This window comes from Manacus vitellinus, unplaced genomic scaffold (assembly GCF_001715985.3).
Source record: "Manacus vitellinus isolate BGI_N305 unplaced genomic scaffold, ASM171598v3 scaffold_14_pilon, whole genome shotgun sequence".
Classification (NCBI taxonomy): Eukaryota; Metazoa; Chordata; class Aves; order Passeriformes; family Pipridae; genus Manacus; species Manacus vitellinus.
The window spans coordinates 7,240,002-7,267,331 of NW_021939063.1; the positions used below are offsets into that span (position 1 = coordinate 7,240,002).

Below are 27,330 nucleotides of genomic sequence, written 5' to 3' on the forward strand. Positions count from 1 at the left end.
TTTGTTTTAACCATCACCACGATAATGGAAAGATTTGCATGGTCTAAAAATAAAGCTTTCTCTGCTTCCCTCATGCACAGCTGCTTGGGTGCTGTATTGAAACAGAACGAAACCAGGAATCTCTTTCAAAGCCCCTTGAAAACAGCCTTTATGAAGCTCTGGATCAGTAAGAAACGTGGCTCCATCCCTCTTTCCCCAGAGGAATGCAATGCTGTGCAGCCAGAGCTGTCCTCACAGTCCTTGTCAGGGCTCAAGGCCAGGTTTCACATCCCATCCAGACCATGGGGCTGCAGTCTGGGGTAGGAAGGACACCTGCAGTGGGGAGCCAAACCAGAGGTGGGGATCACCCTGTGCTCTCATCTACCTGCAGAACAAAGGTCTCTCTGTCAGCCCAGACTTGGCACCAAAACACTTAAGGTTGGGTGGGTTTTCTTTGGTTGGCTGTTGTTGTTGGTCCAAACCTCCAAATGCTTAATCAGCCTTTTCTGGTTCTGACATTTGCTATGTTTGAAGGGTCACATTCAGGTACCACAGCTGCTGTTAAGGGGTCCTGCTGTTGGATGCAGGATCTGCTTTTCCAGCTGAGCACAGCAAAAGCCAGGCATTGCTGCAATGAGGGGAGTTCTATGGTTTTATGTATGCTACCACCTCCCCTCACGTCACTTGCACAAGCACTACGAAACTGGGCTGAGCTACATTAAATACAATCCAAGTGCCCTGGGAGGAAAAAAAAAAAAAAAGGCAATTCTGCATGCATTTTATTGTGTAAAACACGTCTTTGTGGTATTTTTTTTTCCTGTACTCCCCTGGAGCCCTGAAACAGTGCACCAGGCAACACATGGTGTTCAAACTCCTGTGCATATCAAAGAGGAAATAACTTAAGGAATGCTTCTGTCAAGGTTTAGACTGGGAGTTGATGCCCATCCCTGTCCCTCTGACTGTCCACAGTCACCACAGCCCCATCCAGTCTCATCATCAACAAACACCAGCCTTTACAAAACATGGTAAAGTAACTGGGACTATTTTCCTTCTCTATCCCCTGTTTTCCTGACTTTATCTCAGTTCTGAATCATAAGTCAGAAAAAAATGTTAATATATGAACATCACACTCATATCTTCCCAGCAGTGCTTTTGTGGCCAGGCATCTGTCAGGGATACAAGATCACAGAAACCTTCTTCCATCAAGTTATTTTTATTCACTTCCTTTTCTTTGTAGATTTCCCCATCCTCTAAGAATATGTGCAGTAATTGGTGCCTCTTGTGGCCACCTCACCTCTGCCCAAACAACGGAGATCTCTGTTGTGCAAAGGGCCCCAAAACAGACCAAGATTCAGAGCTGGGAAGAGGAGATGTGGCAGGGAAGAGAGGTGAGGGAGCCAAGCCCTGGGGTGGTTAGGGTGGATGCTGACTTTACAGGATACATCTGAAAAGTTTTTTTAAAGCAGGGGAGGATCAGTGACAGAAAATCCAGTTTCACTAATAGAAACCTCTTTGATCTGGAATGGCACCTTGGAGAGAAAGCTCTGACTTTTTCACTGATGTTGCTGAGTCAGCCTTTCTGGGGGCAGGATAGTTTGGTGATGACTCACAAAAAATTAATTACCTGTACCTCTGCCTCCCACTTTTGATGTAATTCTACCTGTTGTGCCTCTTACTTCCTCTGACTTATTCTTCTTTCATCTTCTCTTATCTCTCATTGTTTACACCCCAAGTCATCCTTGGTCAAGATCTTCCTCCCACTGCATTTCTGATTTCCAGCACCACCCCTGCGTTCCACCTTTGCCTCTCCATTTCCCACACAAAACCAGGAGCACCAAGAGTGACCCTTTGCAATCCCATCCTCTGCACTTTGTTAACATCTGACAGTACTGTTGGGCTGCATCAGCAGAAGTGATTCTTCACTGATTATTGGACAATGCAAATAAGGAACACGACAGCAATAAATTTACTTAATTAGGGAAACAAGTAATGAAAAACCTTTCCCCCTCTAAGTTCCTCCAGTGTTTTTTGCTTTGTACCGCCTTGAGCATTGCTATTTACTCAAAAATAAAGCTGCTGACTTAGGAATGTGACCTTGCACTCCACACTCAGCAGAGCAGCACTAAGGTCATCCTCACTGCCCATTGCTACTGGCATCATCCCCTTCACTAACATCAGCTGCCATTGCCAAGCCATCCAGGCCTGAATTCCCTCAAATTCACTTCAGTCTGAAGCAAGTCCACCAAACGCAGTCAAGTTTCACTGATGAAGTTACAGTAATTAAGGGCTTCTGAGGTTTCCTCTACCATTTGGCAAACTTGCCGTTGCCGTGGGAAATACGATGACAAGACAGCTGTATTGTCTGGTTTGACAAGATCAAAAGAGGGCAGGAATGTTTTACAGTGAAAAAAAGGATTTTTACATTGTTCCACAATAGCAAAGAGCAGTTACATTTTCAGACACTAATTACCCCTGCTCTGAAAACAATATATGAAGCCAGACACACTGAACAAAGCTACAGCTGTTACGTGTGCGTGTGGGAGCAGAAGCTGTGCTCTCTCCATGTAAATGAAAAGTTGCCTTTCCTTCTTGAACTTCCCCAGCACAATATTCAAGCCACAGCTTACTTTAAATCATAGCCCCTCATTTTTTCAAGCAGTCTAGTTCCATTGATGATCCTCTAGCACAAAAATGGTCAGACCCAACAGCCCCAAAGACCCTTCCTGTCCCATGTCCCACTCCACCAGCAGACACAGAAGAGCCCAAGCAGGGGAGTAAGCACCCAGTGATCTAATCATGTCTGACTCACCAACCTCTCCCTTCAGCAATGCACCCAGGGCTTAGACTTGAAGCCAACAGAACACACAATTAACAGCAAATATGTGCTCAAGTGGTATTGATGAACCAGCACAGATTTCCACTCCTGGGCTTTGATCAGTGTGTGGATTAATAAATAACAGATAAAGTTCTACTTTCAAAAATTCTCAATGAGGATTAGTGTTTATCCATTCCTTTACTAGGACATGGTGAAAAACAGGCAGAAAAAGCTTTCTGTTTTGGCAGGTTGTCCTATTTTCTGAAAATAGCATCTTGTAATCCACCCCCCAACCCGTCTACAACATGCTGGAACAAAATCTGCAACACCCACACACGTGCTTGCAAAAACCTAGAGATCCATTATCCTTTCATTGGGCTTTATTTCCCCCTCACTTGTTTCTGGTAGTCAAGCTGTCAATTGTCTTTACTGTCTGCAAAGCCCCGAGAGAAATACATCGCTGGAAACGAGTTATTGCAGGTGGTGCTCACAGAGGGGTTTCTTGGGAAATGTTTATCTTGGCTGATAATCTCCAAAATGAGGGGAAAATGAAATTTCAAAATACAGTAGTGAAATGCTGACATGCACAGGGCCCCTTAGCAAATCAAACTGTTCTGTCGAGGCACAAAACGTGACAAGGGTTTACACCTTCCTTTCTCTAGGATGCAGAGTAAAGGCATTTCTTCTAGTTAGCCCTGAAAACACTGGAATTCCCTCATTTCAGAGGACTGTGTTGATGTGCTTTCACATCACTGCCTCCAGCCAGCCAGTCCCTGGGCAACTGTCCCTTTTTGAGGTGCCATATATGGATTTTTTGAAGGTTTAGTGAAAGAACAAAAACAAATGGGAGCCTTTCCTCTCACAGCAGAGCTCATCATCCCTGTAAAACTTCTCTAGAGATATTACCTGCATTAAGAAAAATACTTCAAAAGTAATCTTTAATACTCAGGTGAAAGTAGAAATCTGTCTAAAAAGGAAAGGTCTTTTTTTTAAACGAAAATTGAGGTCCATTGACTCTTCCAACACTCTTCAATACCTGTTCCCAAGGAGGAAGTAGCCCACACAGTGCTCCTCAATACAAAGAACATTTCCTGCAGTGCTGGGTATCCCTGTATACTCAGTGCTAAATCCTGGCTATCTTCAAGGCTGCTCATACAGTAAGGAGCAGGTTTCCTTCCAGCCTTTGGGAAGATGGATGGAGTAAGCTCTGCAGCTTTCTTTTCTTCCTCCTCCCCTCAGATCTGCTCTCCAAGGACAGACTCCTAAGGGGGGGGGAGCCCTGCAGTGATGAACCCATGTCACAAGCTCTCATACACACCACAAACTCTTGCAGAGGGAGCCACTGCTAAGCAGCTGCCCTCAATCCATATTTTCTGCAAATTATCAACATTATCCAGCAATTCCCGTAGGACCTGAATTTTTGCACCCAGGTATCCTGGAGCTGTTGAAGTTAGTCTGAGGCAGCCAGCCTGCTAATACCACATTTGAACAGCTTGAAGTTATTTATCCCAGCACTGCCTGAAGGCATTTGAAACAGTGAGGTGCTTATCCATCCTTTCTAACTGTCCCAGCAATTTTCCATACCTCACTCTTCCAGCAACACCCCTCCAGACTCCACAGCACCCAAAGGTGCCTTCAGTATCCTCTTCTCCTCAGTCTCCTCCCCTTCCACAGCAGAAGCACTTGCCCTTATGAAATCAATTCATTTTTCTTTGGAGGCTGAAAACAAAACTAAAATTCTCCAGCTGACTCAGCAATCCAAGCCTGATCTTTTGTTTATTTGCTTTCTACAGGAAGAAAGAATACAGCCGGCTGATCAAAGAGTATTTGAAAATATTTCACTTTCAGCTTCTGTGTGCCTGATGAAACTTCTCCATTTATTAGAAAAAAAAAATCCCAAAAAAGCCCACATCACTCTAGATTTATTCAACACTACCAGTAGTTTCACACAAATACATACTTCATCTTGCAAACATTTAATCCTAGCTCCTATCCTGGGCATCTGAACATCCTAAAGATCTCCCCCTTGTCACAGCTGACTTCAGTGTCTTATACCCATCCAAATCCATGTCCACAGCAGCATCACCAGAAAACCCCCAGAAGATGCTGGTGGGAAGTTGACCAGGAAAGCTGTAGCAACTTACACACTCTTCTGGTTTATGTTTAGTCTAAAGAATGGAAAGTATTTCCCCTCTTCATATTTCCAATTTCTTAGGTTGTCAGGTTCCCAGCCCTCACTAGCACACCACTGTGGTGCAGATGTTTGGCCAGCACTGGTTTCACAGGACAAGGTGCCAGGCACAGCTGCTGTCCCAGCACATCACAGTGTGTGCTGCACTGGGAGAGGGGGCACACCCCCATGCCTATCCAGAGCTGGGCACCATGCACATCCTTCTGCTCCATCCCTCTCCACCTCACATCTCTTCTCCTGCTAACACAGACCCTCCAAGGTGCTCAGGCCTCCAGGAAGGGAAGCTATAAAACCCTTTTATGTTGAGATCTAAAGACATTGGAAGGAGGACAACCCTGGTGGTGAGGAGAGGACACCAGTGCCACATCCACAGCTTTAGATCCCTCCTGCAGGACCTGCTCCCAGTGACTGAGTTCACAAAGCTCTTGGAAAACAGCCTGAGCAAAAGTTTCATCGCAATCCCAGGGGAAGAAGTGTCCCTGACGCGTGCCAGCCGTAGCAGTGAACCTCCTCAGACTGAGCACGTAGCAGCACTGCAAACCCTAGTACTCCATCGTAGCACCAGAAGAGGAAAAAAAAAGGCTCGTTATAGAACACATGCCGCCGGGAACGCTCGGAAAGCTGAGTGGGTGATCCCAACCCCACTTCCAAACCTACATCCAAGACCCAGATTTATCTCCCAAGATATTTTCACAGCTCTTCTCAGGAACACATGCCTTTACTTGCTGTGCAAGCAGAGCACAGTGCTCAAAGACCAGTCTTTACAACCCAAATACCTTCCCAGATTGGGCACTTACGTTCTTTGTGGTACAGACTGGTGGCATTATGCTCTGATTTCCCCTTGCTGAGCTATATTCTTGGGGTGAACTACTTCCTAGTCCCTGGGAAGTTTAGCTACTACCTCTGAAGGAAAGTAACCCTTAATTATTCTAAAAAAATGTCATCACATTCATGGAATAAGGCAAATTAGGAAGCCTGAAAACACCACAGGCATGCCTTTACATCACCACATACACAACCATCCAATGTTACCTGGTCCCACCATGAGATCCTGGCTGAACACATAGTAATTTTCTCAAGTATATTGTCCTAATGTGCTCTGTAGAGTTTTTGTGCATGACTCCAATGAAACTCCCAGTCACAATATTTACATTGGAAGGACATGTCAAATCCTTTTCTCAGGGAGCTGGTGGGTTCCAGTGCAGACTGAGGGGCCCACGGGGCAGGAGCCAAGGAGACCTGCAGGTCTGCCAATGGACCTGTGGACAAACTGCCAGCACCTTCATACTCTGAATAGCCCAGGAAGTATGAATCCAGAGAGGACAGGCACTGAGTGGGGCTATGCTGGATGGGGTTGGATACCCATCCTCTCCAGAGTCTATTGAATAAGAAATATTGCATTAATATTAGTAAATAAATTCATGTAGAATCCAGGTGTGAGAGGAGATCAAAGATATCCCACATATCCCATTGCCTACAGTCCTGGTGAAACCTTCAGGGCTGCTGCACAGTAAATGCACATTTGGGAGCAGGGAAAAGGGGAAGGACATGTTTGATTGTTCCCTAGCTGGGTCACTACACGCCATCTGGGGTATGGGATCAAATGCCAAACAAAGCAAAGCTGAAAGGTTTCTGCTTTGGTTGTTTCTGTACTGACAGCATGAAAATGTGCAAAAAGAAATTTGCAAGGGAAGTTGTCTAAAGTCTGACTTTTAGGAAAAGCCTTTGTGGCAGGCACAGATAAAACACCATCACTGCACAATACCGCAGAGACTATTCATGAATATATATTAAAAATTCAAATTGTGAAAAATCTGCATATATTAACAAATCCAACAGTGACTTCCACTTTAAGAACAAATTTGGCCTAAAGAACTAATGAAGAATTTTTCTGGCACTAAAAGAGTATTAAGCATAAAATATAGCCTCTGTGAAGAAAAATCAGCCAAATTCATCAAGAATCCAATGGCTTTGAGTGCCAAGAGAAAAGCTCTACAATTTAACAAAGATTTAAGAAAGTGTTCTCCCTTATCTGCAGCAGACACCATCTCCAGAAAGTTGCTACCACTTTTCCCCCCACCTATGTGTCCACGGGCTCTGTGTCCACACAGTGTTTGTATGTGGACATCCATAGCAGAAGACAAGAACTGACAATTCTGAAGGGCAGCAGAAAAAGACAAGTCTCCTCTATGGCCCCAGTTCATCACCCAAGGACATGTTTGCTTCAAGTTTTAAGGAAGTAAAAACTACAAAATAGAAGCTGAGGATAGCGGCAACTGAGACAACCTCAACACCTGGAAAAGTCATGTTGTCTGCAGAGCTGCTGCCTCACGACAAAAATAGTGCCTGGGCCAATCAGCTTGTCCTTGGTTGTGCAGTTGACTGGAGACTTCACAATTTTACACATACCAACAGCCAGACCTTCTCCTCTGACCTATTCAAGCACTGCCTGAGCAAAGGCTTTGCCACCCTTGGACTGTGGCTCCTTGGCTGTGTACAATCCAGTTTGGCCCAGAAGCAAAGCCACTCAGACCAGCTCTCAAATTGTGGGGGCAGAGAATGATGTCTTCCTTCAATGGCAGTGCTGAGGAGCAAATGCACAGGGTCAGCCTCAAAGAGAAGCTGAAGATGTGGCTCTATCGGATTTCTGGTGGTTTCCTATAGATCTCAAAGGGTCAAGTGACTGGAAGCATCTCCCAGTCCCTCACTTGTGCGAAAAGGCTACTTGAATTTATCCACAGTTCAAACAAAACTGCAAACTGGCAGTAATGACCATTCTTTGGCCAAGTTGCCAATCCTGAAGATTTCTACTAAGTGGGTTTTGAAGACTGTAATTGGGGTCAGGAAGAGGTACTCAAAACTAGAAAAGTCACAAAGTCATCCTTATTTTTATCTGTTGTAATCAAACCAGCAAGGATCTCATCAAACTCTGACAACAGGAATTAAATTGTACATTGTGCTCTTGGACAGCTGCTATCACAGACCACAGCTGTCCAAGTAAAAAAGCACATTTTCTTCCATTCTACTGTACTCTTGGTTTGAAGATAGTATCCCCAGAGCTGTGAAGACCCATTGGAGAACACTGATTTGCAATTTTTAACTACTTCAGTAGTCTGTAGCCATGCACAAGCAAGCAAAAATCATATCATGGCATTCACTCTCTAATAACTAGAACCAGTTACAAAAATGTGAAATATTCTTTCCTAAACAATGTTCACTCAAAGCTGAAAAGCAAAGTATTTATTCTGCAGACCTTTTCCCCAGCCCAGGAGACAATGTAAGAGCAAACAACTCTAAGCCAATAGCTCATTGATCAGGGCGCTCAGCTTGGCTTTGAGAGCTCCACGTTCAGGTTGCTCATGGGCTTGTTTCAGTACAGAGACTTGACCAAGGTCTTTGATGCCTTCACTGCCAGGGAGGTGCTGGGGCCATACTTTAAATAGCTCAGAAAGCTCTTGCATTCATGTCACAACGGAATGAAATCTTTTTACTGGGTTTCCACTGGGGAAAAAAAAGATTTTGAAAAAATTGAGCTGCAATTTTCTGGTCAGTCGTACAAATTACCAGAATGTACAGATCACAACTGAGGGGGAAAAAAAAAGTCTGTATTTCCTAGTTAAAAATACTTCTAATGCTTCAGCTTGCATCATCAGGCCACATTAAATATGAGATAATTTCATGAAGGTGTCATGATTAGAGATATCTGTGTCCTGAAGGATTTCCTGAATTTTGCTCAGCAGGATTCAATGTTAGCTTCCTCATCCGCGTAATTTCCAGTTTCCACTAGCAGTAGTTAAAACCTAGAAGCCCTGGTCAGGCAAATTATTCTTTAAGAGGCAAAAATTACGTAAAAAAAGCACTGATGAGATCAGGGGACCAGATGAAATTCCAGATGAAACTTATGAAAGATAATTAAAGCCATGACCAAGCCCTCAGTGTCCTACAGAGATAGTTTACATAATCAGGGTATTGGTGAAAATCTTCAGCTTCACTGATGTACTGTTGAAAACTTTTCCTCTGCAGTTCAGCTGTTAGCCCCCTGTCTGCAGTGCTAGACAAGATGGTCACAGTTTGGCAAGAAAACAGACTAAATTGATGCATCTTTCATGGACAAACCTATTGCAGATCCAGAAGGAACCACTGTCAACAGACAGCTTGTGCTCTTCACTGCTGAATTCCACCCCACCGTCCCTGCAACTCCTGCTTGTGCAAAAGCACAGCTTCTCAAAAGCACCAAGTCTTGTTCAGAGTTCCAGGATGGAGATTTCTCCCTTTGTTAATCAGGAATGGGTCACGCAGAGTTTAACCAGCCCCTCTCACCTTCCTGGGAGCTCTGCCAAATTCACCTGGGAACTGGGGCATCTGCATTTTGGCACAAAGCACACCTGCAGCCAGAGCAACTCCTGCTGGCTTGCTTTTGCTTCCATCTACCCCCAAAAGGTTTATGAGGCCCCAGTTTGCTTTTCTAGAAGGGGCATCTTCTGTGAGATGAACACATCCAAAAAAACCACAAACCTTAAGGAGTTCAGTTCAATCGGTGACTTTATTCCTTCCTATCTCTCGCCCTCCCAAGACATCTGGGAAGACAGCCTGCCACAGTTGACTGAAAGTCAGTGCTGCAGGCAACTACTTGGTTTAGAGACTATCCATTTATCCTGGTCTCCCAGCCATAATAAACACCTATAATCTTTCAGCCAAAATGTTTTTTCACTAAATTCTGAAGCAAGATTTACTACAAATGGATGATAAAAAAAAAATAGAAGGCTAGTACATTCTGGCACAGCAATGTGCTAACGTTAACAGAGGCCTTTTCCAAAGAGAGATACGTGCAAAGCTCAGAAAGTTAGATGCTTTCTCCTTAATTATAATTTGTAACTTCTAAGTAGGCAATTCAGATCTGGCTGTCATATTCCACATGGAAGACTAGCCTACCCATTGCATGCAGATGAGGTGAACACTTTAAAGAGTGCTCAATGGGAACTTCTTTATTCAAATGAGACACTTAAAGTGAATGAAAAGCTCCCATAAAACACAATTTCCTTTTCCTTCAAAAGCAAGGATTACTTCAAGAGACAGCTTTACTAGCACACTGAAAAGATATTAATAGGTGATTTAGAATGAAATGGAAAACATTTGTTTTGCTTACTTCTGTGACACAAAGATGTGCTCAGATATATTTTCATTAGGTTCTCACATTAGCACCACCAGGAAATTCCATTCTCTCCCACCAGTAACTGTGACTCAGTGCTCCCAGCACCTATGCATATGCTTAACTTAACCACTGTCTTAAGTGAGACTGTTTAAAATTTAACCATGTCATTCTCCAGGCCAATATTTTCCAAGCAGTTTACAGGATGAATGCCACAAGAAAAGGCAAGAAACACTCCAAATAAATTCCCATGCAGCATTTAACTTGGGGATACACTGTGCATGTAGGCTGGGCTTAAGAACCTCCAAAAACTAAAGACAAAGATTTTAGTCCAGGACCTCCTCAAGACTTTAAAGAGAGCAGAGTTATGGGATTGTACTGAGATAGTTCTCCTTTCCCATTGTCCTGCAGATCCATCCAGCACAACACCTCCACTCTGGGGACACACACGAGCCACAGACCTCACCAGCATCACCCACAGGCAGGGTCTGGGCACAGCATTCCTCCCCTGGTCAGGACAGGAGGTAACCACAAAGCAGTAAAGAATACCTTTCACAGCACATCATCTTGAGAGCACTTCTACTGTGCAAAGGTTCATTTAAATCAGTAGTTGAAGAAGCCCAAACCTTTCAGTGCAACTCTGCCAGTTACAAGTAAAATGTTATGTTTGTGAGACAAATAATTATGTAGCAAAAAATCTCCAGTAGAGACTCAGTAAGTCAGGCAACCAAAAAAATTAGATTTTAGGAGGACTGGTGAAAAAGCACCTTAAAACAATGAATACTATCAACAAATATGTGCAGAGTAGGTATACTACTCCATCACTTGCTATCAAAGCAACACCAAGGAATAGCAAAGTACAAGATAAAAATGTTGCTGGGATCAGAGAAAATAATAAACGAACAGGACCTTTACCAGGCCTCTTATTACAGAAAAAAATATTGCTTCAGGGCATTTGGATGAGTGACAAATCCAATCTGAAAGGGTGATGGACTGCAAGAGGAACAAACAATTCCAAGATGCTGATTTCCTCCCCCCTACCCCTCAAAGAATCATTTCTGGGGTGAGGGTAAAGCTGATGGACATCCTAATATGTGCCAAATTTACAAGATACTGTACTAAACACAGATTCTAATGCTGACAAAAACTGCTAGTGTGGAATCAGAAGTTTTTTGAAGTTGTAAAGCCTCTGAAATGCCTATACAGGTATCCAGAATAATGGCTGATTTGTGCTTTAAAGCACAAGGAAGGAAAGAAATTCTTCATAATAAAACTAGAACCAGAAAGAAATGAGAAAAAAACTTCCAGTGAATATTTGAAACATCCTTATGAATATCAGCCTGGGCATGGAAGGCTCTGGCAGGATCCATAGAAAAGTGTGGCAGAGATCCAGGAGACACCACTGGAGGGTATTAGGGTTTGGACTACAGGCTTATTTCCACATTACAGGGTGACTACAAGGTCATGGATGTGGATTGCAGAAAGCTTAAATTAATTAGTTTAGTTGTGGATGGAAAAGCATTCACCTCATCTCCTTTTCCAGAAGAGATGGTGGAGCCAGATTTGGGGGTCAATTACCCAGCAGTGACATTGGGGAGACTCTTCTGTGGTTACCACACCCCAGCAGCACGAGCCCAGAGCTCTGTCTAATAGTATTAATGATTGCTCCTGAATTAATTTATATTGCTTGCTGGAGACTTTTGAAATTTGTAGGTTGGAGATTCAAAAAAATCTCAGTAAGAGGGTATGAAGATGCTCCTTTGTTTCAGGAGCATCTGGAGCTACCTGCTGTGGAGTGCAATGCTTCTTCAGTACCTTCAAGACTGGCCTGGGACTACATGAATCACTGGTTTGAAGTCGCCTTGGCATTCAGTATGTTTTAATCACACATCCCCAGACCCCACGAGAACTGGCTTTGCCCTCCTGCACCTTCCTTTTCTTTATCTCAGGTGATGGGCCCCAGAAGCACATGGTCACAAGTGCAGTGCCCCTTCTATTTGGTCTGGAAAACTCAGTCCCCATTCTGATCTTGCTCTACTGGGAACATTTTCAGGCTCCTTCAATCTCGTTTCCAAAACATCCAAGTCTTCTTTGCTTTGCCAAGCTGCCCTGTTGAGCCTCACCACTTTGTTTATTTGCTTAAAGCTCTTGACACTTGTCATCTACTTGCCAAGGTCTAGCAGTTCATCTTCTAGGAGAAGAAAACAAAGCCTCAAACCCACACCAACAGGAATGAAAGCAGCTGGTAGCACAGCTGCATGGCTTTCTTCATTTCAAGTCATGCTGGAAGGAGCAGCTCATAAAAAACAGTGCTCAGGTATTCAGCTTGTCACTGCTGACAGCCACACCAGCAGTGGGGTGTCAGGTGCTCAGCAGCATCCCTTCCTTCCACCTACACCTCCCCCAGCTGACAGCCAATAATCAGGACTCTGAAGGTATTTGAAAGGAAAATGCCATGTGAAGACGGACTTGTTCAGATCTGAATGCAAGACAACTGGTGGGAAACTCATCCTGTCTACACAAAGCCTACGTGCCCATGCAGGGATATGAGCCTCAGGAGCACAGTCTTGATGAGGGAGCCTGGACTTAAAACATGTCTCCTTTTTCCAAGGGTATTTGCTCCTCTACTATGAGATGTTACCTTTCCCAATTAATCTCATTTCTGCTTTTTAGAGCATCCCACCTCCGCTCTGCGGAGGGAGCGCTGGAGAAAAGCAGAAAGAGCAAATACACGAGGAAACCACAGGAATATTTAGACGAAACAATAAGACGACACCAAGTTCCACAGGTAGCACTGGGCCAGATTTTCCAGGCACACATCTGCTGCCCCATCTAGTCTGCACATCTTTGGACACTTTTTGCACGTGCCTCAGGTTCGCATACAAAAATCCCAAATTGCACAAAACCAGAGTATCTCTATGCTTCTCCCAAAATAGCAGCTGGATGAGTGTCATCTCCCTTCTCATCTGCACATTCCAGGTGTATTTATACCACGTAGCCAACCACCTCACTGTATATGCCACAGACCCCATCTGTGCATGCTGAGTTCAAGGGCCATCTAAAGCCTCAGTTGGATCCCTCCTGCAGATAAGCCCTATTTTGCATCATCTTTGCAACATGCTGGAATGTAACAATTACCCATCAATTAATCCAGTTTTCTAATAAGCAAGACTGTGGGAAATTGCAGATCCAGCCACTTCCTTCTAGGAAAGATGGTGAACCCGCCTGGTAAAACACCAGGAGATACTTCATGGCTACTTCTCTCCCTTTTATTAACTTTTAACATAAAATACTATTTTATAATCATGCAAACTAAAAGCACTTCACTGTAGGGTGTATTTGTAATGAATGTTGGAGAAATGACCTATTTGGAAGTGAATCAAATTACAAATTCACATAACTCAATTTTCAGGATCTCTCTTAGGCATACCAAGCAGAAATGAAAGAAAATGTAGACAAGTTCAAGACAAAAATAAACATTTGTAATACTAGAAAACATGACTTTTTTGAGTAATAAATATGTGTCAAACAAGAATAACGTTTCAAGGAATCAAATTCAGTTCCCACTGTTTGGAATTTGCTATATTTTAGAACATGTTAAAGAAATAGATGTGTTCAAGTCTGGTCTGTGCATAATAATCATAAGCAAAACAGCATGTGATTTCCCAAAGAAGCATAATAATTTTAGAGTCATAGTGTACTAGACTTGAGATTGGATTATGCATCCTCTTCTTAATCATATCAATTCCTTGAAGAAATCACTTATATAGAAGTGAACAGTTTCTACTGACATCTCTAAAAACAGAAGACTGTCGATGTTCTTTTGAAGTAGGATCCTAAACAGCATGAACATTTTATATATATATATATTTAAATGCACTACAGCTTTCAGATGTACTTAAACAACATAAAAACTGTTTTCTTACATCACTAGGTTTAAAGCAGTCAGGCACCGAAAGATGCAGACAGGCAATTAGTAAAATTTTCAAAAGCATTTCAAAATTATGGTTCAAACTGGTTTAGGTTTTTTTGCTTCCCCTTCCCATGGAATAGCTATTTCAGACCCTTGCTACTCCAACAGATGGGAATCCTCCCTCATTTCCAGCTTAGCTAATGGCTACACTACAGTTAATGGATATTTTATCCCCATTTTTTTCCTTGGGCCGATGTGCCGTTTTGTTTTTCCTTGCCTGCCATTCTCCACTCCCTGAGCTGTCCTGGCCTTCACAGGGCTCTGCATGCTCTCTTCTCCTTCGCTGAGCCCCGATTTCCCAGAGGTTCCCACAGCCCCATCCAGACCAGGTGTGGCCAAGTTCATTCCTCCTTCACACCCAGAGCCTAAACGACATTGTGAGGAAAATTCAGGAAGCCCAGACTGGTGTTTAATCAAAAGCTGCTATAAATGATGGGACACCCCACTGCAGCCGGGTTCCACCCCAGCCCCCGAGTGCCTCCCTGCCAACGCACCGCCGCGAGCCAGCCGGGGTTACCTGAAGGGGTAGGCAAAGGCTATGTCAATGCTGAGGTCACTCTCTGACTTGTTTGCACAGTCCACACTGAGGCGCAGCTCTCCAGAGTACCCACCGCATGTTGCAAACGCAAAGATTGCAAAAAGCTGTCAAAAACAAACAACATTTTTATTTTATTTCATTACGGCAACCCCCACAAGCAGATCCATGCAGTAGCTCTTGCTGCAGCACCAGCCCCCTCAGGTCAGGTTATCCATCACTCCCTGCATTCAAAGCATTGCCACACAATACTCCTGCACCCTTCCCAAAAGCAGATGCAAAGAACCATGAAAAGTGGAGCTCTGTTGCCACGCAGACAGAAGCACCACCATTTGTCTATGGCAGGCATCTCAGCCCTCCCCTCCTGTCTTAAACCTCATTTGGGATTCACAACCCAGGTAGCTCTTTAAATCATCCCACTGACAGGAGAGACTGGACAAGAAGAGAAGGATGAATATTGACTGAGCATAATGAGTCAGTCTTAACCAAACCAAAAACACTGGTAGAAGTATTTACAAGTTGCAATCAGAGTAGAAATAGTAGACCAAGAAGTGGCCGCCATCCCACTGCCTGGCAAAACACAGAATTGTGTTCCCCCTCTTCCAGTTGATGTATGAGTTGGCAAAAAACCCACTTTTTAAAAATTATTTTTACTAAATCAATACCATAATCCAAGATGGATATAAAGGTGCATGAAACTGACAGCAAAGCAGAAAAAAAATTTCCAAACTTCGGATAAAAATCAGGCAAACTGGAAAGGAACAAAGAGCTTGGGTGGGTATGATGCAAACCCATACCATATCTTAATCTTCCAGGAGAAAAAAAAGTGAAGGAGGCAGTGTAAAGGCCACAGACACATCAGCATTTATACAAGGGTTCAAACAGAGAAATTGGAACCAGGCATAAGTGTCTTAAAACATCACTGACATAGACTTCCCTGGAAGACCCCGAGCAGAAGTAGGGACAGTTTATTTATGCAGTTGTAATTTAAATTAAAGGACAACGCAGTACTATAGCTCTGAAGTAAGTCCATCAGCTTTAACAGAGTTACTATGAGATCTACAGAGGGGCTGATATGGGAAATGACAAGCAAATGCCCGATTCCAGCCACAATTAAATAAGCTAAACATCAGCAACCCTCAGGAAACAAACAGTGGACACATCTGGGAAAGAAACTATGTTTTTAGACACTGAAAAATTATGTTGCAAGTAGATGTATTGGCAAAATAAAAAACTAAAAAGTAAAATAAATAGAAAAAATAGATCTATTCTTGCTGCACAGGGCTTTGCAAAACACAACATTAATCTTAGTTCTTCCAATTCACAGCACAAGCAAAGCCCCAAGTTTCAGCTGCTGAAGCAGTTTAGCCTGTGCACTTTTTCCCCAGAGACTGCCAGATTATAGGGGTGTCTCCTATTATGGGGAGACCCTCCCCAGCTGCAGGGTGATGTGCTGGGCATGATGGAGCACACAGCATAACAGGAGAACAACGCAAGTTCTCCTCCACTACTCACTTCCAATGTGATCAGGGCATATCACATACGGAGGATAGATTTGCAAAGGTATTTAGGTACCCAATGAGGAGGAAAGTTGATAAAAACTTTGACTGAATCAATTCTTCTTCCTGAGCTCGCTGAAAAAAAGGAAAGCTGAATTTTACTATGAATTGACTTGTTAAGTATGTGCCGCTATAACTTAAACAGTGTTCTCTCATCCTAAATGAGACGATTCCTCTGTACACAAAAGAAGTTTCTGCCCTTACATGCAGCACAGCACTGAAAATCAACATTAATCATTTCAGGTTAATTTGTGAGGTGAGGTAAGAAAACAATATATTAAGGAGAACAGGAGAGAAACCTGACCTGCTTTCTGGCCTAATTAACAGAGTTGCAAATGCAAATGTTTTGCAGGTACACAGAGAGGCACAAAGATTAACAGTGATATATAAAGCGGGAACTGAAAGCCTGTGTGTTGAGACCAACCTGCCTTAAAGGAAGAGCCATCACCTCTTAGCTACAGCTCTCAGCAAGGGGACAAGTAGAGGAAAGAGATGAAATTGAAATGCATTGGAAATCAGCATAATGACTGTCACCATGTTTTATCACCAACGGCATAGAGCCATGCCCAAAAACACAGCTCAGGCCAGTCCTTCCCAGAAAGTATCTCCTTCAGAGTTTCCAGTTTTTCCTCTCTCCTATTGAGAGCACCTCTGACAGCAGACTCGGTCACCTGGAGTCTCTGACGCTCAAATAGTTCAGATCTAGCCTTTACTCACCCTCTAGCCCCATGTTCAGCTCTTAAACAGCAGCTTTTTAGATGCCTTCACTTATTCAGCAAACCCTCCAGGCACAACCACCAGCTTCCATCCTTGCTCAGTACACATTCTGCTCCACTCACCCAGTCATCACCCACAAGGCAGGTGGGAAAGCAAAGAGGACACAGCTGGAGACTTTTATACCAAACTTCAGCAATGCCTCAGCCAACTCAAGCTTGGCTCCTTGCCATGGCTGGATCAGAGGCTGTTGATGGATGGGATCACCCAGCTGCCAGTAATGCCCAGCCAGTCACCACAGCTGCATGCTGAGGCCACGAAGCAACATTTGGAAGCATATTTACATTTTGCATCAAGGGAGAACAGAGTGAGGGCTGTAAATCAGTGGTATTTCCCTGGGGTATCTTGGTGAAACAGCGGTGTAATTCTCCTTCTCCTCTTGCCTCTGCATTTTCCCTTTCCCCCCCACCCCACCCCAGGTTGTGCTGCTTGATGTTGTTAGAGGAGTGCCCAGTGCAATAAGCCAAGATTTACTTGCTGTTTTTTGTGCACACAGTAATTGTGTGGCAGTTTCAGGGATGCTGTAAACACCACTGTATTTTATTATAGCAGGATTTGTGTAAATGGCAGTTGTAAACCCCATAATGGGAGCTTTATGGGCCAGATTCAATAAAACCTCCATCTGCGAGATAATTTTATTGAACCTGGCCTCTCTGAAATTGAAAAGTTTATGGAGAAAGGGAAAGTGTTTCCCTGTGTTCCTATTTACTCTTTGCCTATAAATCCACACGCAGCACCACTCCTATCAGCAGTGTGCCTGCACACTGCTTCTCCCCTTCACATGAGATAAATCTCCCCCGCATGCAGTTACCCCCGGTTATCGCATGGCTGCTGCCTCCCACAGCTCAGCCCCGATGGCCAGTTCTGTGCTGGCTTCCCTGGAGCAGCCATGGAGAAACACGGTGCCCTTGAGGCAACAAATCCTTGTTGCCATGGCTGTGCCAGGCTACTCCTGCCCGCTGGCACGGGAGCAAGGCAAACCCTGCCATCCCCTGTGCACCCCGTCCCTCCTGCAGCTGCAGGTATTGCCTTGACATTGCAATGCTATGGGGAGGTTGGTGCCTTCACATGTGCCTGGACTCTTTCAGGGAAATGGAGAATGCCTGTCCACAGCCTGGATCAATGTTTACCCCACATTCCGTGGGGGAGAACATGCCAAGCAAGCATCCCACTCGTTCGATGTACACTGTCGAAGCAGTTACCAACAAGCCCAATGTGGTCATAGACTGATGGGAAAGAGAGAGGAAGGGACATTTTTTGTTCTCCCTAGCACAGGATGGAGCAATGCACGTCTCCCATGTCCAGTCCAGCCTGGCTGGAATATCACCCTTCTTCCTCATGGACTCAGACACATCTGTGACAAGGCAATCAGTTTCTGTATAGAGATGAGCATCCCATCCCCTGTTCCTGTTACAGTGATATTCCCTCTATGACTTCCAACCTTGGCCTGGACTTTGCTATATTTTTGTCAGGAACTCAGGTAAATCCCATAGTCTAACTTAAACCAAGAGAAATTACATTTTTTACGATATTGTGGAACAATAAACAACCTTCCCTGTCAAATCAGATGAACATGTTTTAAAGTTCAGTTGGCTCCTTAGCACTTTAAGAAAAAAACAGCAATATAATACCCAGCAAAGCACATGCTTCTCACACCAGAGCAGGCCAGGGAAAGGTTCATCAGGTGATTTATGGCATCAGCTCCTTTCTTCCAATGCCAGGCTTCAACGCAATGGCAATAGATCCTCTAATTTGGTATTTAGGTGCTGCTATTTATCCAGACTCAAGGCTGGTCTCCTTGTTTCCCAACCCAGCCATCCCTGGTGGCCAGGGACTCAGGGCATGCAATGCCCTAAGGGAGCCAACGTCCCAGCTGTGCATGAGACAGTTGGTTGCATCTCAGCACTCAACCCTGGACATCACTCATCCCACTGTGGAAAGGAAAAATGGGATCATTTTCCATTGCTTCTCCGTGTTTGGCTTTCCGACAATTCCCCTCAACGCCTGCTGAGCGACAGGTTCACTCTGCACACCAGGAGAAGGCAGAATGACTCCTGACAAGGCGAGTTAAAAGGCTTATGTAGCACATGTTACAGCTAAAACGTCCCGGTAGGAAGATAACGCTGTCATTTAAAATTGATGAAACTTCTATATAAACCACTTGCTTTTTCCGGGAGCACGTCTGCCCTGCGCAGCAGCCTTTGGCAGCTTGCTGGCAGATGAGATGGAGCCATGCTGAAGGCGCACCCCAAATCTATCCCACTGTAAAGAGGAGAACCCTGCTCCGCCTGAGGGCTCCTCGGTGAGTCCTCCAGGAGGGCAAGATCTGAAAAAAAATGTGTCAGTCTTGCCTGGAGCTGTGGTGGCCAAAAACAAGCTGTGAGGGACATAGTTCACTATGTGGGTTGGTCTCCGATGCTTTCCCTTGTACTTGAGGGAGGAAAATGGGAATGAACCTGCTGGACACTTTCCCAGAGAGGTCTTACCCGCAGCCCCCTACTCCTGCCCTAGCACTGAAAAGCCAAGGGGAACTCCTGACACTTTCAAAGAGCAACCTGAAATATCCAAAACGCCTACTCTATTATTAGTCATTTTACATGTTCAGAGTGTTTTAAAAAAAGACCTATTTTCCTGGCATCATTTCTGGATGTAAGACTTCCCTTTCTCCATATTGCCATAATAAAGAGACTGCAAAACCCTTGCCAAATGTTCTACTGCTTTACACTTTCTGCTGCTCACTGTGGCCAAGGGCATGCATGGAGTAGGGAGGGAGTGCATTGCTCTGAGGGCTCTGGAGATGTCCCCCCTCAGCCAGCATCACTCACACAGCAGTGTCTTGTTAAACCGAGATTATTTATTTATAGGGCAGACTAGTAATTGAACATTATTATTAAGGCTGTAAAGGGAAGGTATGAAGGCACTAAATGACTGTACGGGAAACATTTACTGCAGAGCTGATGGCCCAAAATATGTCACCAGTGAAGGATTAGGAAGCACTCTCTCCTCCGGGTCTCTGCCTGTTTCTTTTTTAAAATCTGGCATTTTTCCTGCACGGATCTGAGCTGCAGACTTCCTGGAATCACTTCTCCTACATACAAGCCTTTGTGCACTGGAGATTATCAGATTATTGACTTTGGAATTCCTAATTATATCAACTTGACTGGTTGATGAATTGGAGGTGGATGGCATCGCAGCCGACGCAGTGCTGGGGGGGAGGCGATGACTAGCAGGAGTCATTTTCCTCCAACAGTTATACAGGGAGAAAGCTGAAATATATTCTACTCCTGCTGAGAAATAAACCCTAAAGCAATACTTCACTAATTGCTGGGATTTGGTGTCCCCTCCTCATAAATAAACAGCAGCATTGCTAAGAACACTCCTGTGCCTGTCCAGACCTGGTCTGTGTGGAGGGAAAAGCCCAGGGATGAGGGAGCAACTCCGAGTTCGGGCGTGAAGAACCACATAGGCCACTGCCACCCACCTGGAGGAGAGACCAACCTGCTTTACAACTTCCTCACATGGCTGTGGGGTCTTCGCTGGGGCATTGCAGCAGTAAACCCTTGTTTGCCATTTTAGGGCACCTGCAGAGAGCAGCCCTTGATGCTGCTGGATGGATGGAAAGACCTGACCCCACGGCGGGCAGGAACCTCGCAGCATCCTCTGTTTAAAGCACAGCATTTCACTTAATGCTAAGCATTTTTAAAATGAAAAAAGCCAAAATACTTAATTTGATTTTTAATGGAAAGATTTATGGAAATGAAATTGGGGCATTTTTAGTGAGTAAAGATCATGTTATAATAATTTGGTTCCACAATACTTTAATCCCAAAAAGACAGATTTCTCTCTTTTTCTTTGAAGAAAACCTTTATCTTTTTTATTCATCTTCCATTGATTATTCTAAAAATCCCATTTAGTTCCACCACATAATGGTATGGTAGTCTTTCCTCATTATATTTTAATAGAATAAAACCCAATTGTATATGAGAGGATTAGATAGCCATTCGTTGGGGTAAAGAACATTGTTCCTCCAGATGGCCAGACAGAATCTATGTAATGCCTTTCCTATTTATTAAGTTCAAAATGTAATGCAAGCTGATGAGATGTGTTTCATCCAGTATTTAATGGGTCAGCCACACAGTTGAAAGCTAATGCTAAGGTTGGCAGCATGCATGGAAGAGTTAACAGCCAGAAAATAGAGACACATTTAGAGCATCTCTTCTTGGACTCAGTGAAATAAAAAAGGGGGAGAAAGGTACTTACACAAGCGGGGCAGAGATGCTGAGCTCTCCTAGCCCCTCTAACCATTAGTCAAAGGTTCGAGGTAAACATTTACAAGGGCCTGAGGGTTATTTTAATTTATTGTATAAATTGCTTTCTGCACAAGGACACTGACAGATTGGCAACAAGTCTTCCCTGAAACAACAGACACGGATATGTGCTGCAGACAGGTTTAGGAGTACCTGGAGTAATTGGTGTACGTGGCCTCATTTGGGATATATCACAGGTGTATCTACAGCCTGCAGCCCTTTTCCCCTCCGGCTGCAGAACAGCCTGGAAGTTATGGCTCTTCCTCTCCACAACTCCCCCTTTGTGTCCCCTTCTTTTAAGGACATGGGAGCACAAATTGGACAGACATGTTTAGAAATGCACATATAATCCCCGAATGACTCATGCTGTGACATATGTCACTGCAGCAGAGACATGTGCTCTTTTTTGGGCCTGAGAGCTTTTCTAGTCCCAGACAGCAAAAAATGACAACTATGGTGGTCTCTATGAGGATCCACATTGTGACAGTGCCTAGAGCATCACAGGTGCCCAGAGTCCAGGAGAGCAGCCACTCCTGGGCTGTGCCCCCTTCCTCTCGACCATGCCAGCTGTCCCCCCACATGCCCACATTGTCTCATGAGCTGCTTTGGCATCAACCAGATGTGATCACCATGGGCAAAACCAAGGAAAGTCATGGTGAGGTAAAGGAGAGGTTTTCTAACAGGTCATGTTAATTCTTATTTTAATAACAGGTAATGTGCAACAACCTAGCAAACAGGTTAATGAATAAATGTAACTCTGTTCCTGCTTCCTCCTGAAAACACAGGTTTTGTGCAGACTTTACAGCATCATTATATGGGATTTATTGTGTAACAAGTGTAAACATTTAATTATAAAATAAAAAAGGTTGGATGGCTGCTTGTTTCCCTGTTTGCTGGTGGGTTTAAAAGCATATGGGTTTAAAATGGCCAATGATGTAATATAAATGCATACAGAGCACGATCCAAGTTATTACTAAGTAGGATTTACTCCCTCTAATAATCACAGGGATTTACATTATGGCTGAGTGACATCCACACATGGGAAGCATTCTGTGAAGAGAAAGTGCCCACGAACTTAATGTCGCTAAGCCCCTGATGATCGATAAAGCCACAGGGGCTCGGGGACAACCAAGACTACACCATACCCTGCAGCACTGGGTGGCAGGGGACCACAAACCCAGCTTGCAAAAGCAGTGTTGTACATAGTGCACATACTATCAGCCCTGGGCTGGGGCTGGGACAAGGCACCTCTCCTAGCTGGAGAGACCAGCCCCATCCCCAGCTCTCCTAGCATCACCACCAGGCACCACTGGGTGGGTTGAGTCCCCTGGCAACACTCTCTGATGGCTGCTGGGACTGCTTCCTCACCTAATTTGTGCCTTTTTTCTTTCCATTAGCTTTAGCTCCTTTCCCAGCACTACTTGGTAGACCTGGGCTCCAGAGGAGAATTTTTCTGCTCTGGTGACAGATGCACACAGCGGAACTGAGAGGCTGGAACACTCCTCTGACCAGAAAATGCTCCGACAGCTGGGTCCCCACACTGTGGCACAAGGTGGGGGCTGCAACCAAACTGTCCCCGGGTCAGCACCCACAGAAAATGATTATTACAGGAAAGGCTCCTGTCCTTCAATCATGCTGTATTATTTATGACCTAATGATTGCCCATTGACCAGCTGGGATTATACGTTCTTGAAGATGTTTCTGGGTGAATGAAAGGGCATTAACCTCATTATTATCACGTCTGTGCTCATCAGAGGCCATTAGTAGCTTCCTCTCAGCTCCCTGGGCTGCTGTGTAGCTCTCTGGTGTCATCTGCTGCCTCTTCACCTGACGCCCCATATGCTTGCACCAGTTCTGTCTCCTTTCTCAAACAGATTTAAGGAAATGGGTGAAAATTATTTAGCTTGGGAAGGAATCCATAAAGCCCTTGGGATTAGTAATCCGGCGCAACAACTTTTCCCCCATGAGGATTTGAGAGTGCTTTCAAATTGCTAAGCACTGGAGCCTCCAATCCCTTCTCACACACCCAGCAGCCCTATTTCAGTTCATGTCTGGCCCTTTTTTCCTTCTTTTTCAGTCGCACAACGCCTGTACAAGCAGGACCACTGGGAACAAGGCTTTGCTCTTGGAAAAGCACATCTGGTTTTCTAGGCAGTATGTCTGCAAAGCCCTCCAGGGACCACCCAGCCCTGGCCACTGATGTCCATTAAGAGTGTCCCTCAGTAGCCTGACCTTCACAGATATTCCCTTCTTGCTCCAGACCCAGCCTCACCATGATATCATTTACACTGGAACATGGTTTGAGCCCTCCATACCAGAGTATCCCATGCATGTGGGACCCAAACATGGGCCACATTGCCTCATCTCAAACCAGTTTTGGATGGAAAATTCCATGGGAGATGACTTTGACCTCGACACCCACCCCTGCGCAAAAGGCTGGAATAAGAATTTGCTCCTGGCTAAATATCAGCCCACATGGTAAAAATAATTTATTTTTTAATAATTAAGATGATGGGCTATAAATGAACATTTGCTTTGCTGAGCTCTGGGAATTCACAGGGAACATTTTGAGCAAGAAACATTTTTAAAATTAAAACCTCCCTCTCCTCTTCTTTTCCACCACTCCTATTATACTCTGTCCCCAGAGATGGCAGTGCTCTCCTTCCCACATGTAATCATAAAAAGCAACACCTAAACACAAACATATTTAGGAAATGCTAATAACAGTGTCCTTAAATTGAAATAAAAATGTTCTCTATCTCACTAGCTCCTGACACACTTCATCCGGATACCTTAAGTTGTCCTCTTTCCTCTGCACTCTTCCCCTTACTGTTCTGCTCCACACCTCTTGCCTGTCTCTTTTTTTTTTCCATGTTCATTCACACTCCCTGAAATCTGCACCCATATCTGCTTCTAAACACAAAAAGAAAAAAGCTTTCCAAAAATCTCACCTGAATGTTCTCCATTTCCTTTATGGTTCAAAATACTTAATTCTGAGACAACCAGTCATCCTTCCCTTTCTCTCAACTGTTAGCAGCTGCTGCACATCTTCTGTGCCACTTCCCAACATACTTCAAATCCTTCCAGACCCCAGGAAAAAAAGCAGGCACTTGTATAAAACCACTAATGCATCAATATATTTTTGGCTATTGCAATCTTTACATCTGCACTGCTGGAGATGATTATCCAGCTTTTTTTTTTTTTTTAAATCAGTAGATTCAGGCCTATGGAATAAAGCCAGGACCACTAAAATAAGGAAGGAAAGAAAACACAAGCAGAATGGAAAAAGCAATTGAACATGCTATAAACTCAGAATCAGGTGAAAGCTAATTATGGCCATGCTCACTGAAAAGATAAGGACACAGCAAGGGAGATAGACTTATTAATTATTTGTGTTATGGTAGCACTTAGAAGCCCCAATCCTTTATCTGGGACTAGCTGTGCTATACACGGCAAACACTCAAATATACCTTTGGGTAAATGTACAGGGTTTTAAGGAAAATGTGCAAATGCTCTCTTCTTTCGCCTTCAGCAGTTTCTGGTTTGTTAATGCTGTTAAAGGAATCTGAGTCCACCATCAGTCTCATTCTCAGCAGCTCACAGGATGGTTTCATGGGTCAAAGTACAAATAATTCAGCATGAGGGCAGCCTCTGCCCATAGCTGGATTGGGGAAACCCCAGCAAACCCCCCAAAGTGGGCATGAGCTACATCCACTGCCCATCCCCATCCCTTGGCATGGGGGACAGAGTACTCACTCTTGCCAACAGGGATGTTTCATCCTTATTGACTCCGTGCAAGTTTGATTGCTTTTCTAATTAAGATACATTTTATGGTAATCTACCAAGCCCCTTTGACTAAATCACTCACTTAATCTGTTGTTAGTGCCCATATGTTTACAGCTTTACAGCCTGCTGCAGCATATTTGCTTTGCCACGGCGCCAGGGAATTTCGGTGACAGATGAGCTGCTGTTCAGCCGTTCAGGTGGTGCAGAGCTCCTCCACCCAGACAGCCCGTGCATGGAGGGACGGACAGACAGCCCTGGCACCCACCCCGCAGTCTGGAGAGGAGAGGGAAGGCACAGCACTGCAGATGCTCCATGCTGTTCACCTGTCTCTTCCTCTGTCTCTACAGAAGGGCTTAACACATCTTCCTCATTTTCTTTTCTTTCCTTGCCTTTTTTCTTTTCTCCTCCCAAAATAAGAGGTTGTACATGACAGCCCTTTGGTCACATCTGCAAACTAAGGCAGAGCCAGACCCTCCATCTGCACTGGACACTGAATTAAATAAAGGCTGAGCAAGCTCCACAGTTCTGCTCTCACTGCCCCTGAGAGCCTGGGCAGGGGTGTATGTCCCCCCAACCCTGCCTGCAGCCCAGACACACCAACAGGTCCTTCCAGCTTCTTCAGGGCTGGCACTGTGCCACCACATGCACTGCTGAGGAGCCGGATCTCTCCTGGGCTCTGTAGCAGCCCTGCCTCCTGTGTACGGACACACGTGTGCTGTGCTGGCAGGCAGCAGCTTCATCTCTTCATCTTACACCAGGCTGCCCACACCAGCTCTGGATGAAGGAACGGAGATGTGCTGAATGGGGATGTGGTTCTTACCTGTGCCCAACCCACGGCTCTCCTCCCACATGCCTGCATCCCACACCTGCACGGGCAAAGCTCAGGAGGAGCCCTGAGACCCCAGTTCTGCTCAGACTAGCTGGGCTAAGTTCCTAGCCCACCACACACAAATGTGCTGAATTCACTAGGGTATGACTGTTTGAAACAATTTGTGTTCAGCTTGCCAAGGGAAAGAGAGCCCGAAAGCCAAACCAGGGAAAACCAAATTCCAGGTCAAATTGCCATCTGCCATCCTACGTACAGGGAAATATTCCCTGGAAAAAACGGTCATATAATTGTACCAGAACTCTTAATCAAGAGTGACATGAAGAATAAAATACCACCTGCCATCACCAGCAATGACAGGCAGCTGCTATCCAATATCAACACAAATACCTTTCCCCCTGTAGAGTGTCCATTGATCTGAAAAGGATTAACAGAGGTGAGGAAAACACTCATTAAGTCTTCCAAGGACTTGGCTAAAAAAAGCGTATCTGGCATTCAGGAGGAGCCAGATATTTAAGAAATCAATGTCTTTAAGAGTTTAAGGAATTTCTCTAGGAACTGTTTGAGCTGCTAGAGGAGCAGCCAAGAAGACAGGTCTCAAAGGAAATGAAGCTCCCAGAATCCAGACACCCCTAAAATAATGCTTCAAACCACTTTCAAACCCTGATGCACCTGCTAGAAGGGGACGGTGACTCCTCTATCCCACTGGCACAAATCTAATGTTTTTAGCCATGAGGCTTGCAAAGCACAATGATGTGAACCTGCAGACACACCAAGCCCTGGTTTGCACGTCAGCCTGAAGTCACCTTGCAGATATCACACTCCTGGGGAGGTGATGGAGGCTGCTCCAAGGTCTGAGAGGTAAGTGGTGATTGAGGGTACTGGCCTGGGGAGCAGCTGCCCCCAGACCTGCTACCACCAAGCAACTGGAGATGAAGGAGCAGCGCACATTGTAACGCTAGGATGGGCAAAAGGCCACAGATGGAAAACACTGAAGACTTCTGTATGAACAACACAAAGCTTGCCTTGTCTCCCTGAGTTTGTCTCCCCATACTCTGTAGAGATAGCATGTAGGGCTGAAGGGATCATTTCTCCTCAGCCAAAAGCCAAGGGAAAGTTTTGAAAGCAACGGACTTAACCACATTTTCACTTTATGCCTCACAATCCCTTGGCTGCTGGAGACCTGCCCTCAGGGACAGGGGTGAGACTTGCCCCCGCCTGCAATCAAACAAGCCATCCCAGGCCACCTTTCCTGCTTTAAAGCTACTAGGATGAGATCAACTGCCTTCCCTAATAAACCACAACCAGGCTTCAGGGCAGTCTGGCACCCCTGCTATGATGAGTTATGTGCCACGAAAAACCCTAGGCCCTTGGTTTTGTGGGATTGGAGCAGGAACTATGCTCTTCAGTTCACATTACCCAGCCCTGTCCCCTCC

The 27,330-nt window shown here is 44.7% G+C and overlaps 1 protein-coding gene across 2 annotated transcripts in view; it reads right to left on the reverse strand.

Moving 5' to 3' along the window:
- Positions 1-27,330, reverse strand: part of SYNPR (synaptoporin) — a 103,184-nt gene that overhangs the window by 13,710 nt on the left and 62,144 nt on the right. For both annotated transcript variants that reach the window (XM_018068403.2, XM_008925707.2), the window contains one exon: positions 14,625-14,749. In XM_018068403.2, coding sequence (XP_017923892.1) covers positions 14,625-14,749 — 125 coding nt within the window. The remainder of the gene's footprint in view (positions 1-14,624; positions 14,750-27,330) is intronic.